We start from the raw sequence: 19,396 nt of genomic DNA, 5'->3' as shown, positions 1-19,396 counted from the left end.
ACGAGGAACGTTCGCGGGGAAGTTCGTTAGACGGCGGAACCTGGCGGCGGGTGTCCGGATAAAAAAAATAGACCAGCCGATAAAATATCGGCCTGCCGAGAAACCGCCGCCGCCGTTTTCCCGATATAAATAACCGTCGTCGTCGCCGGCTTCGAGCCAAACCTCCCGCAGGATAAGACATCCTAAGACCCGGGTGAAATGCGGTCCGGATAAAGAAAAGCTGGGAAACATGTTGACGTCTTTCCCTTGAGATAAACTGAACGTAATTGGTGTTAGAATTATATGTAGTTACTGTGGTCTATTAAATTTTTTCTTTAAACTTACCTTTTCCATGCCCTGAAATATCTAATCGAAAATTGTCTTGTCCTTTTTGTCCGTCAACTAACTGACCAATTCCATGTGACAAATATCCTCCCTCTTCACGTCCGTCGTACGTTTGATCGGAAAGGTCCATTTCGGGACCGCGTTTAGATCCCTGAGGTCCGGAGTAACTCAAGAGCCCATCTGGAACACACGTCAGAGGTGACAAGTCGTGCACCTGGTCGCTATTCGCCCGTATATCGCCAATTAATCACCACGTAATTAATAATTTCAGGGACGCAGCCGGCATACCGAAGCGCAAATATGGTCTTAATTAATCCCAGTCGGTGACGGCGTCGGCGTTGTCGTGCAAAATCGCCTCGATCCGCGCACCAATAAGGAGTTATTAACTGAACCGGGTTTTCGCGTTAGGATAATTGCAAGAAGTAGGATGGTGTGAAATTGAGAAACCCCACGTTTGGTTGCGGTAAGTTATAAGTTGTTATTGAAGAAATATTGGTATGTTAAATCATCGTCAAGGTTTTAAGAGAATGTTGACTTGGGTTGAACTAAAGCTATAGGTGTTGGAAGTGAGGTTATTTAAATTATCGAACTAAAATGGTTATATATATATCTTTGATTTGAAAATGATGTTCATAGAATCCAAAACATTATTAAGGGTATGCAGGCAGACTGTTAACAAGCGATAACATACATTATTTCTGACACAGCAGGGGGCCACGCAAATTAGCGTAAGATAGTGTAGCGGCCCCCCATAATGGCGGTTGGTGTTGCCAGAGAGGCATGTTTGGTTTACTGTAATGAACACCAGCGTTAAACAAGCACGAAATAACGTGCTGGTCGTTGGCCATATCCAACGACTTATCAGTGCGAACGCAGCTTTTGCATTAATAAACCGTAACGGCCATTTGTGCTCATCTTTCGGATTGCACATAACTTTCGATTTATGCATTCGTTTATAACATATTTTAAATCAAAGTATCGTTCCGAACAGCCCAGTTTTAGATTAAACTTCGTGGGCGCAATTTAAATTTGCGTTTGTTCCGAACATATGGTAGGTAGGGTATTTAATGGACTAATATTTCACTTATTACAGTATGTGTAATGGGTTGAAACTGATATATTACAATGGACGGAATAAATGATTCGCAATTATTATAAAAAATTCGATAAATTTTATTTTTTTTTTGGCAATTTTCGAAGAGATTTTGAGAGTACTCAAATTCTGGTTAACACGTTCACCGAACCGAACGTGTAAACGATTAAATCGATTACGTAGACGGGTACTGACCTGCAAATTTGCATCCCATTATTTCGATCCGCATGCAAACGGTCCGGACATGGTCGCTATACGGCAGGAAACGCACTTTGGTGGCTATGATCGGAGGTTCCAGCTTCTGATCGACCACTGTGTAGGTGTTGGTGTTCCCAGAAAGCAACTGTAACATGGAGAGAGACCATTGCGGGTCATTATTTAACGTTTTGGTTGAATCTAAATCACGAGATGTCGGGATTTCATCCCATTTGACCTATTGTCCTAACCACCAAATCACTTTGTATGTATATGATGGTGGAAACTAAATGATGGGTTATTATTAAAACTAGTTTCGGCGATAAAAGAATTTTTCGAATTATATAGTGGAAGTAATGGAAACGTGTGCGCTAGCACGAGAGCATAAATTTTAATTAGTTTCATTTGTTCAACCCCAACAGTTTTAATGATTTTCATTCCATGCGATGTCTTGTTTAGAAATTACCCCATTGTTTGTATATTTTTTAACAAATTTTATCCAATCAATATCTCGTATAAAATCATGCGTTAAATATTTGTAAAAATTACAGAAATTATTTTCTAACCCAGTGGGCAAATCAACACCAATAAAACCAATTCAAAAGTAATCAAATTATATTATACTCAAATAAATCGTTAATAAAACCCGTCACATCCATGACAACTATCGATTTACTCCTCGAGCACCATTTGACATTGAACGGAACAAATATTTTACGATCCATCCTGAAATGGCAGTTCACATATCCTTCGTTGGTGTCCAAAGTTCAACTCGGTCTGTTGACATTTCCGACGTTCGATTGAGCGGTATCACTTCATCAATTCGATGTTTACTCTTTCAATTAGTTGAAGCGGAACAGTGCAATTTGACGAGGTTAGTAATTCGGCTCCTACACATATAGTATATATCGCGCGGTATATCAAGATTTAGTGGTAAATAAATAAATTCTCGTTGATAGAACATAACGAATAATAGGACAAGCGTCATCCGAGCAATTAGCGTTCGGATTTACATTTGTCCAGGATTTTCAGGATTTATTTCGTACCGTATGCAAAACGGCCGGGTTCGCTCAAGTGCGCATAAATTCGTATTCTCTCATAATCCCACTTCCTGGTGCTTCGGGTATTAGTAACGATGTGGGGAAATAAATCCTCGTACCCTTGAATGTTGTAAAACATAATACTATCTCATTGTATTAAAAGCTGTATTAATCCATCGAACATAGACAAACCGTCACAGTTTCATTTCAACAGCTTTAATTTGAGTACATCAACTTGAAAATAACCACTTTTTAAATTAACGCCATTTAAAATCCATTTGACGCCCGTGGCAGAAATGAAATTAACACGGTCCATTCCCGTCTCGCCCTTGGGGCCATGATTATAACGTCGTCAAAAACCCGTAAAAAGACCTCTCCCCCAGGTATATTTGATTCGCACGGTGACGGCGTCATTATCCTCCACATTTATATATTCATATTCTGCGCTGGGGCAATGAAACGGGGACGAAATAGGCGCGCGACAGGGTTGAACGTAATGACGACCGACTCGACGCCGCAATGGAAATGGAAGGAAATGGGTAGGACGATGATATGGATGGAAGGCCGCTTTTCAACTGTGACGACCGGAAGTTCGGCGGCGTCGCGACGCTCATTATAGCTAATGGCAAACGACGACGACACGCGTCTCTATCACTTATTTGAGAAGATGGAATTTTTGTATGTTTGCTTTAAGAACGCATGAAAAAGCATACTATTATTTGGAAAACTAAAAACTGTATCTCTTTCAAAAAATATCATAATAACCAATTTTTATACCTAATCCTTATTGTGCCAATAAAGCATTAACGGAACTGGAAATTCCGATATACCCTCGCTTCAATCCGGATTAATTTTGTCAGAAGAGTCTCGATGTGTATCAGTTCGCATTGAACGTAGTGTATTGAGGCACTTTACCCCTATTAAGTATCGGTTAGAGATCAATACTCGAAGTGAAGCGATTTCCGTGTTTGATATCTGTTATACATACCTGTTTCTATACATGTTACTAAGGATTGTTGTTTAATCTTTAAACTAATACTATTAGTACATGTAGGGTATTGCTTTGTGGACGATAACAGCGGCCGAACACAACTTAGCTTCAACGATTTATTGATACATTATTCATATCGAAAAGGAAGTGATGATAGAAATTTTATGACAAATTTGATGTGGCGATCGATTCACAGAAAGTTTGGGATGACGAGCAGTAGATCGATTACGTCATCCAGGTGACGAGGCCGAAGTAATCGTGAAGCTATGAAACAAATAATTTAGTAGAAGTATCAATTTATTGACGCAGAATGAAATAGGGTGATTCGGGTAAATTTAAATATAATTAAGACATAAAATAATTTTTTTACACCGCCAACATCACTTTACCAACGTAAGGTTACTGTTATCAAGTAGCGGTTCATTCGGTGCGTTGAGGTGTCGATGAAGGTGTCTTCGTACATCCCAGCGACCGGTTTAATTTCCTCGTTGACAAAAGGAACCTTTAAGTTCTTTGATCTATGATCATCCGTAGCACTTTATTTTGCTACGTCTAGATAGTCAAAGCAATTGACATTGCTATGGCTTGCATAATGTTTTAGTTTTACTAAACCAAAATATTAAGCATATTTAAGGAATCTGTGAAGCTGTACGACATAACACCTGCGTATATCAATCAGTTTAAGAAAATCTATCCAAACATATTGTATTATCGTAGAATTCATAAGTTATCATAATTGTTGTCTTCAACATTAAAAAGGCACCAAATACATAATTCGTAAAGACTTAATATCAGAAACGTTATCACTTTTAAAGAAAATTGGTCGAAAACTTTTGTAAAAAATCTGTGGTCTTACGCGAGAATAAATAAAATTGATTGGGGATTTAGTTTAGATAATGGAATAAATTATTAAACCGTACATTTCAACAGACCTTTAGAAAATAAATTAGATCTAATTCCTCATTCATGCTGCGCTTTAAACATACTAGATCTCTATTCAATAATATCCATAAAGTTAAAAGAATATTTGGTAACAAACGAATTCGACGTAATTATATCTTCATGATGAAATAACTGAAATTAGAACATAATATAAATAATAATATTAAATATTAAATTCCTTCATAGGAACTTAATATTAATCGGAAAAGTGGGTGAGCTTTTGCTAGATTAGTGATAAAGTTGACATAAACTGCATAGGGCGTACATACTATAGTTTAGAAGGACCATAATAGCTTTAGTCATTATCTTTAGCATCAGTGATATCACCAGTGACTTTTAAGAGATCTTGTCTCAAGGGTATGCCTCTGTGGAAACTCAGATTGGACTATTGCTAATAGATTATTCTTAACAACGCAGCATCGAAGTTGTTTTTCCATGCGCATCTCCAAAATTTTCCACTTGGTGCTTTTCCAACTTTTTAACGCCACCTGAATCTATGCATTTAGACACTCGAGCAACCCTTCAAACTGCTTTCCATATCATTTTCCTGAAATAGAACTAAGATATCTTTGCTATTAGATATTGAATATTTTTGCTAACTAATTTTGAAACCAAAAACCTGAATCTCTGCATTTAAATAGTGGAGTAATCCCTTAAACTGGTTTCCTAATCTCTATCAAATTGGAACTAAAATTTGGTATCTTTTTGCAAAATGTTTTTTTAAGTGAAACCGGAGATCCTATATATTTAAACAATTTAGTAACTCAAACTAGTTTCCAAAATAAATATATGATAGCATCTAGAAGGGAACTACTTTGCATATAGTGAATCTTTCTTCAAACTATTTTCAAACTGAAATTTTAGTCTTTATTGGGTACTTGAATCATCCTCCTCAATGTAGTTTTTTTTTGCCAAACTGATACTTAAATCTCATTACAATGACATACTTGAATCTTTCTGCAAATTGATTTTAAAACTAAAATCTTATTCTAAATGTTGCTGTGATAAGTCACTTTATTATCTTGATCAGTCTGAACGTTTGGAGTGCGTAATTCTTATGGTGGATGATTATGATTTTTGACAGCAATTCCTTGTTTAAATTTTATCTGAGACAAGGGCGTGTCTGTGTTAATAATGGTATGGTTAATCAGTCACTTTTCAGTTCATTTATCAGTGAACTAATTAGTTATTTGTCGTGTAAATATCACTAGTACGCAAACGATCTTGAATTAGAAAATAAATTAGACCTAATTCCTCATTCATGCTGCAAGGTCTTCAACAGATCTTCAAATTTACATACGTATAAGTATATAAGTATTACGAATATTTGTGGTATCATCAATTATGTCAACGGTAATTTGGAAAGGATTCGCGATAGGTCGAGGAGTTCTAGATCTCATCTGAAAAACGTGTCCAGTTTGCATAACAGTGATGGTGCACTTAATGGAATTCAGATCTTCCATAGTGTCAGGAACTTAGGCTGCATCCTGGATTTTACTGTTCATATGCAGGGGCGGTTATCAGAAGGATTTACGTTGTCTTTTATACACTACGCAGGTGCAGTTCTTGTCCCAATACTATACCAAATCCTGTCTTTATTTGCGCTAAGTGTACTTCACTGCGCAAGTTATAATTCAGGTGAAACAACATTAATCTAAAATAAAAACGAAAAAGATCATCCTGAAAATTTCGTCAGCGCAGAGCAATTCTTCATCGGGTTTAGTGATACCTTCTAGGTTCTGCTCAATAACATATTTACTGTTTATCTTGTTTTTGTGATGATAGAATTCTACTGTATCTAATGTAATCCTCCAGTGGCAGTGGCTATTTCTTATAAATATTTTAGTCCTATTAAATTTAATTTGTAGTAATATTGCTCATGACAGAACTTCTTGTCTGCTAATCGCTCGGTTTTTTTCAATCTGATATCCGATTCCAAATCCATTTGTTATACCTTTATACTTTCTCATCGACATTTCTCCCGTGGGTACCAAGCTTTGAAGATTGTACTGACACTAAACCAGAAAGGTTGCAGAATTGCTATAGCGTGCAACCATATTAGTATCCCATACTGGCATAGAAGCTGGATTAAAGTGACGATCTAACAAAAGGGTATCACTAATCATGTAGTATTTCGTCTGCCAGAATTTGAATTATCCCAAACTTCTGATTCTCTTATCAAGATGTATGACGATGTATTTAACTAAAACTTAATTAAAACGAAATAATCTTGTAGTTGTTTGCATAAATCTTGACTTGTATTTTTAACATAAACGGGTAATAAAACTTAAAATTACACGAAATAAAGTTATTTTAAGTTTTCAAATTTATGAAAATTAATTCTTATTTAATCTAAATAGAAAATTATGAACCTACATAAATGTTGATATATGTAACCATAAAAGAAAGGGTTTCACTTCTTATTACGTTAATCCATGAATGTGACCGAAATTATATCGATACGTGTCTTGAATACGAATTTCCTTAAGATGATGATGAGTTCTTGTTGCAACAATGCAACTCCGGAGGCGTTGTTTACTTGAGTATACGAGATCTGTGCTTACAGTTTAGTAGATAGCGGAAGCTTGGGTAGCTACGTTATCACGGTGTAATTATTTACTACAACAACACCGTTTATTTTACGTTACAGTTTTGGACGGTAAAATTTATTAAAACGATACGGTTAATCAATAGCGATTTTATTTATAAACTCAGACATAAATAATTATATTTTAATAAATAAATACCTCTAAATTTACGTAATTTGTGGGATTAACTTGCATATAAAATACGAGTAATTATTTAATTAATTAAAAACGCAAAATATGTATTGGTACACTTCAAAATCAATGTTCCCCGGGAATTAGTTATTAACCATTATGTACTGATACCAATTACGCTACCACATCCAATCAATTTAACACGGAATTTCACATATTCATTAACGATGTGGGATTTGCATTCTAAGGCATCACATTATCTGAATCTAATTCTGTCAGTTTGTGCAAAGTTAATCCATATACGGTTATCTAAAATTGTTATATCGCCAAGTCCCCGCGGGCGTTCTGTGAAATATTCATTGGACTCGATAGAAATCCGCGAGGCACCTGCGAGACTGAACGTGGATTCACCATCGACCAAGCTAAACATTAATGGTAATGTATTCCATTAAAGCTCTCCACACGGTGACCGATGTGAAAAAGCGCAACCGGAAAGGAGAGAAGTATGAATATGCAAACGTCATTCGTGGAGGGTGGAATAGGATTTTCCATGGTAAAAATCACCTGACGTCGAGTTGACGTTGCATGAAATTGATTTTTTTTGTTTATGTGGAAAATTTAGAAACAGAAATTGTAGAGATATCTAAATAGATTTTAGCGTAAAGTTTATAAATTCCTTTCTGAGGTAGTACTATGGCGAATATCTCCGCTTAGATTAAATTGATGGACCTTGGTCCCCCACGTCAGGTGTACTGTACGCTCGGACCAGTCCAAAACCTACCACTGCTAACTACAGAACCGATTAAGGCTCGACATCGAGCGTTCTCGAGGGATTGGTCGTTTTAATCCTACAGCCGCGGCCAAAGCCGCGATCGATACGATATTTTAGGAGATTATTGCGCACAGAGCGGTCTCATTTCCAAAATTTCTCGCACGTTTCCCTCTTAAGCTAGCAAGACATCACAATTCCAATTCTCATTTTGACCACATCTTTTGATGATTACCTCTTTGCCTTCCCTATTTTTCCATCGAACCCATTTTGAAAATCCCGGTCTCCAATAATCCAACATATACTCCTCAGCGTATTCTTGTCCTTGACCATTTCCGAATCGACCCTGTGTTCTTCCTCCTGTTACCACGTGAAGCTCCTCTAAGTTGATTTCTAAGTATTCTTTGGCGTCTCTTGAAACCATATGTCGAGGACACCATGCACCGCCGTTTTTATCGTTCCTTAACCTAGAAATAAACAAATTAAATCAATTAAACAATAAAATATAAATGGAAATTCATTTTTTGTGACGAATCAATTTAAAAATATCTAAAGTGATTAAATTGTTTACACATCGAATTTTTTTAAAACATTTCATTTGATAAAACAAATATACGTCTATATCAGAAAATCGGTTGGCTACCGATGATAAAGTAATCTATGTTGGGAAATATTTTCGTGTACAAAAAGATCTTATTTTAAAAATTGATACCTTTTAATATTGGAGGATAAATTGGATTTAGGTCGATAACTTTATAATTGCTAGTGGAACTGTAATAGAGTTCAAAATAACGAAGGTTTAGATAGGGATCCGAAGAGGTACTCAAAATAAAACTTGTATTTTTGCGGCTATCAAAGCGTAATTATGGTCTCTATCTGGTTTTATACTGTGGTCGCAATTGGTGCCTTCCAGCGTACTGGCTGCTGCACTTTATGGTCCGCTGTCCCTCTTTTGCAAGCAAAAACCGCTGCGTCGGTCGAGCTACGCTAAAGTGCCACCAACCACACTATCCTGACTATGCAAATTACTTATTTCCACACTCGTTCTCGATTTTGATACTTAATGAACATAGTAAATTTTACTACGTGATGGAATTGGAAAAATATATAACAAATTAATTTACAAAAAATTAAATTTATTACACACTCGTATATTATAAAAATAACACATTAAGGTGGTATTTACGGATCCGATCGCTTTAAATTTGTCGTAATTAAAACCGGTTAAAAAATAAAATGGTTGCTGCACTTGCTTCAACGTCTTAAACGCTATTTGTAATCGTCTCGCGTAAGAAACGAACAAGCAAAGAGAAAACGGTTAATAAGACTTGTTCCCAGCACGCCCACATTTGCTTCTTATTTACATTTACGAGTTGAAGTAGTCTGGGGTCGTACGTAAACCTTAAACGGACGAGAGGTTGTAAGAAAGGTTATTGTTTTGCATGCTCAGGGTGAGGTTCTGAGAGTTCTGCAATGATTAGATGATGAAGTATGCAGTTCTGATTCTTAAATTATTTTAGAGTTTATACTAATTTAAATCATTATAACTAAAATAAATATTAATTTATTAAAAAAAAATAATTTAAGGTGTTTTCGCATTTGTAGGTTTCTTATCTTCGTCTTCTTCGCATTCTATTTTCAATGGGACCATTTCAATTTCATCATCTGAATGTGAATGCCTATTTGTTTCTGCATTTTCTCCTGGGATATTTTCGGGGTTACTCGGGACTAAAGTTCCGTCTTTAACTTTAAACCATCCGAAAACAGCAGCTCCACATATCGCTCCTAATCCAGCCATAACAAATATCGTTGTTAAAAATTTGTTACTGCTTGCAGGTTGTACATCCTTAGGTATATTGTTTAAATCATATCGGCCACGTCCTATACAAGAGTCGATATTTTCAATTAATCCTGAATGAGTTTGAATGTATGCGGGAACATTCACTGCATCCAAATTTGGATTATGAGGATAAACTCCTTTTGAGTTCTTGAGTCAAGAATGTATTATATTAGAAAATATTACAATTTATTTTAAACTGTACACTTACTCCTATCAGATTGTAATCACTTCTGTGAAATGCTTTCATTTCAATGAATGCCGTTTGAATAGCATTTTTTAAAATATTAGATTCAGCTACAACAAAAGCTCCTCTTGGACTAATACTTAAAAAACATTCATCGTCGATTTCAGATGAATTGGATAAAGTGCCATTTTTACACATGATCATAGCGCCATCAGGTAGTTGAAAGTCATCTAAACAAATAAAAGTTTTATTTTAAATTTTAGATGTTATCGAGTATTAATTTACCGTGCATTTTAATAACAGCGTACTCAGCATTTTTGTATCTTAAACAATCTAAAGCGCCGTTATTTCCTGTTTGCGCATTCTCCATAAAATCATAATTACATGTTGCTAAAAATACGATTTATACTTCTAGTAAAACATAAAAGGAGAAATAAAATTCAATTTACCTGTAGTACTTTTATTAGATGGACACAAAGAACATAACTTATTATTCATTGCGTCTTGAGTCACGTTAACACCTGGCATGCAAGATTCCGATACAAAACTTCTTAAATTTTCATAAGCGCTACATGATTCGGTTTTAACTTCGTCTTTTATAAAATAAGAAAATGATAACCAATCTATAAATGATATAAAATTACGTTTGTAAAATTAAAATTGTTTTTACTTTTACCAATAGAGCCAATTCCTGTAAAACAAGCTGTTTTATTTTCAAGATCACTTTTAGCTTTAATAAACATTTCGTTTACAATTAAAACTGTTCGGATTAAATCGTTATGATCGTCTATTGAATAAAGAATAGGATCCAATTTTACTTTGTTTGTATATCTAGAAATTAATTTAAATTTTTTCTTGTAATAATAAGATTATCTCAATAAAAGGTATAATTGTTCATAAAGTTTTACATTATATTTTCCATCTTTTGTAATAAAGTCAAGATGGCACAAAATTGAATACAATGATCAAATTATCAGATCCTTATGATCTTAATAATTTTTGCTGTGCTAGTACTGATTTTCATTACTGCTTTAGTATGTATTTCTTCATCATGACTTAACACCTGATCCTAGTCAATTAGCCGGCATTTTAAGCACTGCATGCAATAATGTAGTGTGCACGCATGGAAGAGTTGAATTTATGATGAACAGGTGAAGTACACCTGCTCAATAAGATTGGAGCATAATCGGACACTGTACGATCCATCCAATGAGGGATTTTCAAAAAGTATTAATATGGACTGTATTACATGGGTGTGGTTATTTATTTATTATCATCCAACACTTTTTTGGTGCAAACCGGAGTACACGAGATTTTCACCCACACAATTTTTTATGGCTATGAACATACAAAAGAAATATAGTTTTTAACCGAGTTGACTACTGCGATACAGGTGTTTCAACCATAATGCTAGCTCCAAGAGTTACTGCTGAAAGTGTTAAGCAAATTGTTGGTCAGTATGTATCTTTAGAAAGAAAAAGAACTGTGCGGGTCAAAGTATCATATTATTGTTTCTTTATCATCATGAAATAATATCAATAGCGGCAATGGATGCAAAACTAGATACAATTAATAGATTACTAGATATTGCACCCAGAAGACTAGACACAGCTAATACAAGACTAGAAACTGCTTTCAAAAGGCTATATACTAATGGCAAAATACTAAATACTATTGGCAGAAAATAAGATAATACGTTAAAATTACAATATTCGCGTAAATCACAACTTGATAATATAAAATAGAGTGTAATAATTGCTATTCAACACACTTACCAGACTAAGAAATATTGTAATGTTTTATTGACCTGTATTTTGGTGAGCTTAATCTTATGCCTGCAACCTCCAATGGGTGTAATTTGCGGCAGGTAATGGCATTGATTGTCCTAGCCATTTTCTAGACTATTTGTTCTGTCATATTCGATAAACATAATTTATCATTTATTTCCATAAACACAATTACGAATCAAAAACGACTAAGGTTGTCGCTATCATTAACATATCAAAATTAAAGGACTTTGCAATTTCATCACTTACAAACAAGAATAGCGTACGGACATAGGAATTTGCCCCATCCTTCATCAAGCTAATCTCAAGCATCATACAGTTTAAGATATTATGCAAATACTATCATGTAATATGAGAAGCTTTGTTCTACAATAGAATAAACGAATGTCCAATAAAATACGAGAACATATTCTTTCAATATAGAACGACATTACAATACAATACAGAAAGAGATAAAAATCTTGGCTATAATGAGGACTACGAGAAATTAAGTGATTACCTAGATCATTTCAATGTTGACATTTTACAAAAACAGTCAAAAGTTCATCAGCTTCAAGTTAAATCATCAGCCAGGCGAAAACAACGGTTACTACTTGCCATTTTAGAAAGTATTGTACCGATTCTGTTATATGTATCTGATAGATGCATACAAATGAAGAGAAGACCTTATAGAAATAGTATTAACCACAGATGGACAAAGCAGCACCTACCAAAACTTTAAATGATGCTTCCACTGAAATTTCTGAATTGGAGAACTTTGACACCAATGTATTACAATTTAATTCTGCTACTGCTGATTATTTATAGTTTTTTAAAGCTAAAATTATAGAGGTAACTCTACATTGAAACATAAAAACACAAATAAATCGATTTAAACGAAATTAGCTTCTTGAAGTGATTTAAAATAGTAACAACTTACTAGTGAAGATAGTGATGCGAAAGGTAATTTAATTAGAATAGTTTATTGTACTAGTCTTTATGTTAATAGCAAGTTCATCGCATTTTCCAGAGTCTTTATCTTAAAGATATTAAGATAGAGTCTATTTCACTTCCATTCTTTCGTAAGTCTTAAAGAGTCTATTTTTAGAAGACCTTCACGCACGTGATACCCATGATACGACGACAAAAAAAGTCAGTTGCATAAATAAAAATACGAATTCTTTGGGTTTTGACTCTGATTTATGCATACTTGAAAACACCATGATTGGATCGCAAGAATAAGGAACTACAACAATAAACTGCTTTTTAAGTTTTAATCAGAAAATTCTAAAAATTGATTCGAACTGATCAGCATTGATATCTTTGGATCACTCCAAAGACATATACCGGAGAACAAGAATCCGTTGTTGTAAGAAATATGTGTCTACATTCGATCTTTTTAACGAATTATGATTATTTCATGAGATACGATATTAAACGCCATGTAATATAGTAATCGATTACTCGCCACAATTTACAAATGATGTATTACAAGTAGAGACAGACGTTTGAAAATTTAATACCACATTTCAAGTTATCATCCACATCCCTATCCCGTTGAACAGAAATCGTCGGTTTATCTCATTCGCTTAGTTGCTATATTAAGGATCGATACATGACGTGTACTGTGTTAGTCGCTGTTTACAGACGATGTGGTAAATAAGCCAAATACATCGTTGCTCTGGTCATCAATTATTATATATTCTAGTGACCTTAGGATATCGTATTTCCAGAAAAACCGTACAAAAATCTGTTCATTTACTATACATACATTTAAGGGAATATAGATCTATAAATTCTGTATGCAAAAGGAAATCCTAGATAGATTTAAAAAAAGTAAACTATATGCTCTCGTTTGCTCAATTATACCTTACAATGAGAAAATCCGTGGACAAATTTTATACAAAAAAAAACTTACTTTCGGGTATTATACAATTGATCACTACTAATATAAGTTATATCCGAGTTATTTTTCATTACACTTTCGATACATTCTTCAGTACTTCGTAATTGTTGGCAATCTTTAATTCTCGGTTCCATTCCATAAGTGTTTATCAAGTTTTGTATAAAAATACATTCATTTTTTTCATCTTCAGTTGATACACACCACGAAACACCTTTATAACACAGAGAATCAGTACTTTCTCTTTTTAATATCAGATCTGTTATGTACTCTTTTAAACTCATGCTATGATCTATTAAATGTAAATTTAAAGAATCGCTGAATAAAGCCTTTGATAATAATTCTTTTTTATTATATTGTTCATTAATATTAAAAGAAGCTCTTCCAAAAACTTCCTTAGGGAAAAATTCTCTTAAATCTAATGTTAATTCATCAATAATTTCTCTGGAATTATTTACTTGATGTTTATAAAAAAAATATTTTATATTTGAATATACTCACGTATTTGCTAATACAAGACGAAAAGGATACTTAGACCAGCTACACGATATGTTTAATGGTTGTTGATTACCATTTTCGCAAATATAATAATAATCCATGTTTGAAAGTAATCCTTTTTCTTCGTATATTTTTACCTCTTTCAAAGTACTAAGGGCAACATTTCCTTTTCCATTCATTAAGCAATTTAAAGATTGTTCAAATACGTTGGTATTATTTTTATAGAAATGACACAACTCAAGTAGTTTTGGATAACGTATTTCTAAAATATGACTAATCACATTATCTGAATTTCAAAACTCTATAAGTAAACAAACTTAAATCAGCGTCTAACTGATCATCAATACTCCATCTTCCGGGAATACAAGAAGATTCGAACGTTTCGTTCATGTTATAAAAATAATTTTCTAGAAAATTATCGGAATTGTGGCACAAATTCTTGGGGTTCTTGGACCAAACAAAATTTTCAAATTTTGTGGTTATATATGTTGGCAATTTAGCTTCATTTCCTAGATGACAATATTTTAATCCATTAAATCCATTAAGCTTTTTGTTACTTAATACAACCATGGTAAAATCAACATCATCTTCACTGTTTAAATCTTTTAGATATCCCGCAACAAAGGTTTTGTTTGTAAATGAACTCGCTAAAATGGCTTCATCAGGATGTGCAACAGTTATAACTTCCCCCTTTTCAATTTTTCTAATACAATCTATTCCATTATTTTCAACAATACATAGCTCTTTTCCAACACTATCACAAGCACTTTTTGTCTCATTATCAACCTGAGTTGTTATACAAAGGGTATCTACAAAAAACTTGACTTTATTAGGGTTAACTACTTTTTTTTAATACAAACAGTTTGCTTTCGATGTCTTTGTTAACCAACAAATTAAAAAAAACCAGGTGATACACCACACATGCCGCATGTTTGCGTTTTAGTGAAAGCAAGGTTTGTAAATGGAACCGTTCGAACTTGATGCGATAAGATAAGTGATTGCAGATAATGCACCTTGATATTAAAACACTTTTTTTGTCAACATATTTTCTGGAATCATCAAAACTGCGGCAGGTATGAAGCAATATTATTTTTATTTTTGTTAATATATGATAACGATTTATTGTTCAATAAATTATTCATGATAAATTGAATATATCAAGGTTGGTTAAACATACGTATTTGTAATAAAACGTTCAAATGTTATCATTCTTTTAGGTCCTTTTAAGTCTTTTTGTTTTACAAATTATTGAGAGCCATCAACGATCAAAAGCTTTTCCAATAATTGAATCTGAAAATTATTTACCTTCTGCTTGCCGTTCAAAGGGAAACGACCACTGCGCTTTTCCACTTTTAGTAACTCCATTGAATCGAACGCATGAAAGGAATCGAGCTAATGGTGGAGAACAATTTGTATAAATGGGGTCGGTTTAACGCGGAAGTGGAATCTTCGACTCTGGGTCATGAAGTTTTCCAATTCAAGGACGAAAACTTTTTACCCACCAATTAGGCAATTAGAATTCTTAAATCATAAATTAACCACGTTTCCTGTTTACCAAAATTGTTAGTTTTAATTTCGACACAACACACAGGTTGAAGGTTAAGTAAACAGTCAAGCATCAAAAATTGAAGCTTCTGTTTTGGTCGGACCGTGAAATAACATTTCGCTAAAAGCGTTTTCAGGTCAACGACGACTGACTTTGTTACTCCCACGTCGTCGCCAAAACAGGACCGTATTGCTGTCATTCAATTTCCTAAGCCGCATACATTTTAACGAGACATCAACATTAAAAGTTATTAGGCAATACAAATGGAAAATGAAAAGCACACACGTTTCAAAAAAAAATTTAAAAAAAATAAACATTTGAGAAAGAAATGTTAAAGAGAAACAGCGTGAAACGAAAACTGATTGCTACAGATTAATTAGAAAAACCATTTGATCTTTGTCAACCGTGTTAATCTGAATTTGCGTTAAAGGAAATCGTGTAAATCAGATCAGTTCAAAAAACCTTTGAAAAGCCGTTATTCATTAGATAACAGTAGATAACGTTAGATTAGGTTAGACAAACTCAAAAGAACCGTAAAAGTAGACAGTAATTAAAGAAATTCAAACATTTCGAGTATTATTAGTGTCGTTGTTAAGTTCTGATGTGGCTTTACCAGCGAAACATTAAAAAGGTATTGCCGAGTTTCAATATCAGCATATCGACTATTGAAAAGATGGTGGTTCCATGACTGTAAAAATTATTTTGCAGATTTTTTAACATTAATGCATTGTTGGAAAAATCTCCAAAAAAGCAAAGAATGTGCAAAAAAGAATAGTTGTTTCCGTATTTGTTGCTGTTGGTGTAGTAGGTATGGTTTAGATAATGTGCCAATAATTATACGAAAGCCAGGGACTCCAAATAAGAAGGCGAAAAACTATTGAACAACTTCTGTACAGTGACCCATAATGCATCATACAAAATTGTTAACACTATCTGCAACCAAATATTTGGCATCCTTATTTAAACGTTGGTTTAACTTCCTGATTTATAGATGTCATAGAACCTTGTGGGGTTTTCATAGAAACGGGTTCAACATATATTAGGATATAACAAGTATATTAGATAGTATAGATATCTTCAAATCCTTAGATTGCAAATCTTCTACATACTTTACGACTGTTTTTTAGAAACCAAGACTATTTTTCATATTTTCAATCAATGCAGATATTATACTTCTAGCATTACAGTTTTAAATGAATTAAATCGAGCAGCTAGTCGTTATCTTTAGTTTCCAGGAATTGTTAAATAGAAAAACCAAATATACAGTTGAGACAAACTTTCACTTTTAGAATGTTTTAGTAAACGACTACAACACCATCGTTTCCTACACAACGTTAAGCAAAGAGAGTCTTATTTAAGGAATTCCTTTTTATGTTATCGTTACTAGGCTTAATAAAACCCAAAAAGCCTTTATCACAAAGCACTGTTTAAAGCTATTTGAATTTGCTGTTTATGAAGGCTTTACCATGATATAGAGCCATCAAACATTATTTTAATAAACACCTTACAGTTTAAAATTACTGTATTGGAGTAAGAATATAGCCCATATATTCACGTAATTATAGAGATATACTAGAGACTGACTTTTTGCACTTTATAATCTTTTTTCATTTTACTATCCTTGGTTTCCAACCCACACATCACATCTCATCATCATACTCTATCTTGCTTTGCAGTGCTCCAATTAAGACTTAACCTGCTAGGAACATGAGATTGAATGATTAGCATGAAACATTAACCTTTCGTGCTTGTGGTCGGATTAATAACAGTGCCCTCGTAGCTTTAGAAGTCCACAAATTAGTTAACTTTAAGAATGAAAGACTTTTTCGTTTATTAAGTAATATGTGGAGAAGTATTCCATTATTCATAGTGCAACGCAAATTCGCGAAGCGCTCTTTCATTCCCGTTCCACACGTAGAAAATATTTCCTATCATCTGGAACTTCATCCTGGCAGTTTCTGACAGATTATAAGAATTTTCATGAAGAAATTTAACGTTGACCTTCAATTGATTCAACATGAATTAAATAATAACAATATAAAATAACAGCAGTGCCACCAAAACTTCCTATTAAAGAAGAACAACAATCGATCTTTAACAACAATCTTGGTCAAGTTAATGCTTCGGTAAAGACAGCAAAATCTCCGATGGAAACTTAACAATGTTTCATAGGTAATATGTAATATGATTGAAATACTTATACGACACATAAATCAATTTATTGATCAAGAAAGGGCCAAATTTCTAAGTGAAAGAGATAAACGTCCTACTTTTGCGCCTGATGTAAAAGTTCTTATAAGGCTTCCTAATACCATTCTTGGTCACATGCAGTGGAGAAAATTTATGGCGTATTTAAAAAATACACGACTTCTTTTTTGAGTTACGAATAGAGCGGGACGTGTTAAGTGCGAAAGTTATAAAGTGATGATAAGTCTGCTAGCCAGAACGAATAAATTACAAATGCAATGGGAAGGATCTAAGAAAGTAGGAAAGAAAACATCAGATATCAATTACATACCAGAAGAATTAACCGGAAAAAGAAATCAGGCACTTGTATATGAAAATTTACTGAATCATTATTATGAAAAACCTGAAAAACCAGTAATAGATAGATCGAGCTTTACAAAAACACCATTATGATACTTTAAGTACAATACCTGGTACCTAACACAGAAGCTTGTGTGGAACGATGTAGTAATGCAAAATAGAAGTCTGATAGATATTGTACGAGCTTATTGGCAAATTGGAATGACTAGTATATACGCAACTTTTATAACGCGTCGAGGAATATTTAAATGAACCAGTAACTTTGGCATTCCGACTTTAATCTGTGCCGTTTTCTTTCCAAAGATTGATAGATAGACTTTTCGCAGGTTGTAATGAATTTGACGAAACTTTTTTGGTGTTATAGCAGATCATTCAATGTCATGAAAATATCACTTACTTGCGACTTGTGTTTACAGTTATGCATAAAATAAAATAAAAGCAATGAAATGTGAATGGGGAAAAACGTTCATTCACAGGAAAGTCGTTCATCTGGGACGTAAAATTGGACAAGGTAATATAACTCCATCTGAAGTAAAAGTAGCTGCAACAAAAGAATTTCAACGACCATTAACAAAAGGAATATTAGAATCTTTTTAGTGGAAATTGTCGTCCTTTAACAGACGCTTTACAAAAAGGAGCTAAAAATAACGTTGAAGAGGATGAACAGAAGGAAAATGCATTCAATAAGTTGAAACAAGCGTTTACTAGTAATAAAAGCAGTTAAAGATACGCGTTTTAGGCGAATTAGAACGTTAATATTTTTATTATTCCTTTCCATCTTTGGGAATTTAATTCAAATAAAATGATTATGTGTTGAAATCTGTTCTATGTCATTTTTCTTTTTGTTTATTCAGATTGGCGACTATGTTCTGGCCAATCTGATTCATCACGTTCACGTTCAATCACGTTCAGAGTAAATAATTGACAACAAGAAGGAAATTAAAACGTATAATAAAAAAAATAATTTTAGATGTAGGATTTATAAAATATAATTGACGTGGCAAGTATCCTGAAGATGATTACATTTAGTAATCGAAA

At 33.7% G+C, this 19,396-nt stretch overlaps 2 protein-coding genes across 2 annotated transcripts in view; both read right to left on the bottom strand.

Moving 5' to 3' along the window:
- Positions 1 to 19,396, bottom strand: part of LOC111417589 (discoidin domain-containing receptor 2) — a 95,146-nt gene that overhangs the window by 11,328 nt on the left and 64,422 nt on the right. The window contains exons 4-6 of the mRNA XM_023049919.2: positions 8,310 to 8,541; positions 1,613 to 1,760; positions 325 to 504 (exon numbers count right to left, since the gene is read on the bottom strand). Of these exons, the coding sequence (XP_022905687.1) occupies positions 325 to 504; positions 1,613 to 1,760; positions 8,310 to 8,541 (560 nt within the window). The remainder of the gene's footprint in view (positions 1 to 324; positions 505 to 1,612; positions 1,761 to 8,309; positions 8,542 to 19,396) is intronic.
- LOC111417590 (transferrin-like) lies at positions 9,065 to 15,308 on the bottom strand. Its single transcript, XM_023049920.2, has 9 exons — positions 15,126 to 15,308; positions 14,583 to 15,074; positions 14,269 to 14,527; positions 13,783 to 14,211; positions 10,775 to 10,929; positions 10,548 to 10,721; positions 10,384 to 10,488; positions 10,123 to 10,328; positions 9,065 to 10,061 (listed from the first exon to the last, which is right to left on the bottom strand). The coding sequence occupies exons 1-9, from the start codon at positions 15,193 to 15,195 to the stop codon at positions 9,657 to 9,659; spliced, it is 2,295 nt and encodes a 764-aa protein (XP_022905688.2). The 5' UTR covers positions 15,196 to 15,308; the 3' UTR covers positions 9,065 to 9,656.

This window comes from Onthophagus taurus, chromosome 1 (genome assembly GCF_036711975.1).
Source record: "Onthophagus taurus isolate NC chromosome 1, IU_Otau_3.0, whole genome shotgun sequence".
Taxonomy (NCBI): Eukaryota; Metazoa; Arthropoda; class Insecta; order Coleoptera; family Scarabaeidae; genus Onthophagus; species Onthophagus taurus.
This window is presented reverse-complemented; position numbering and strand designations above follow the sequence as displayed.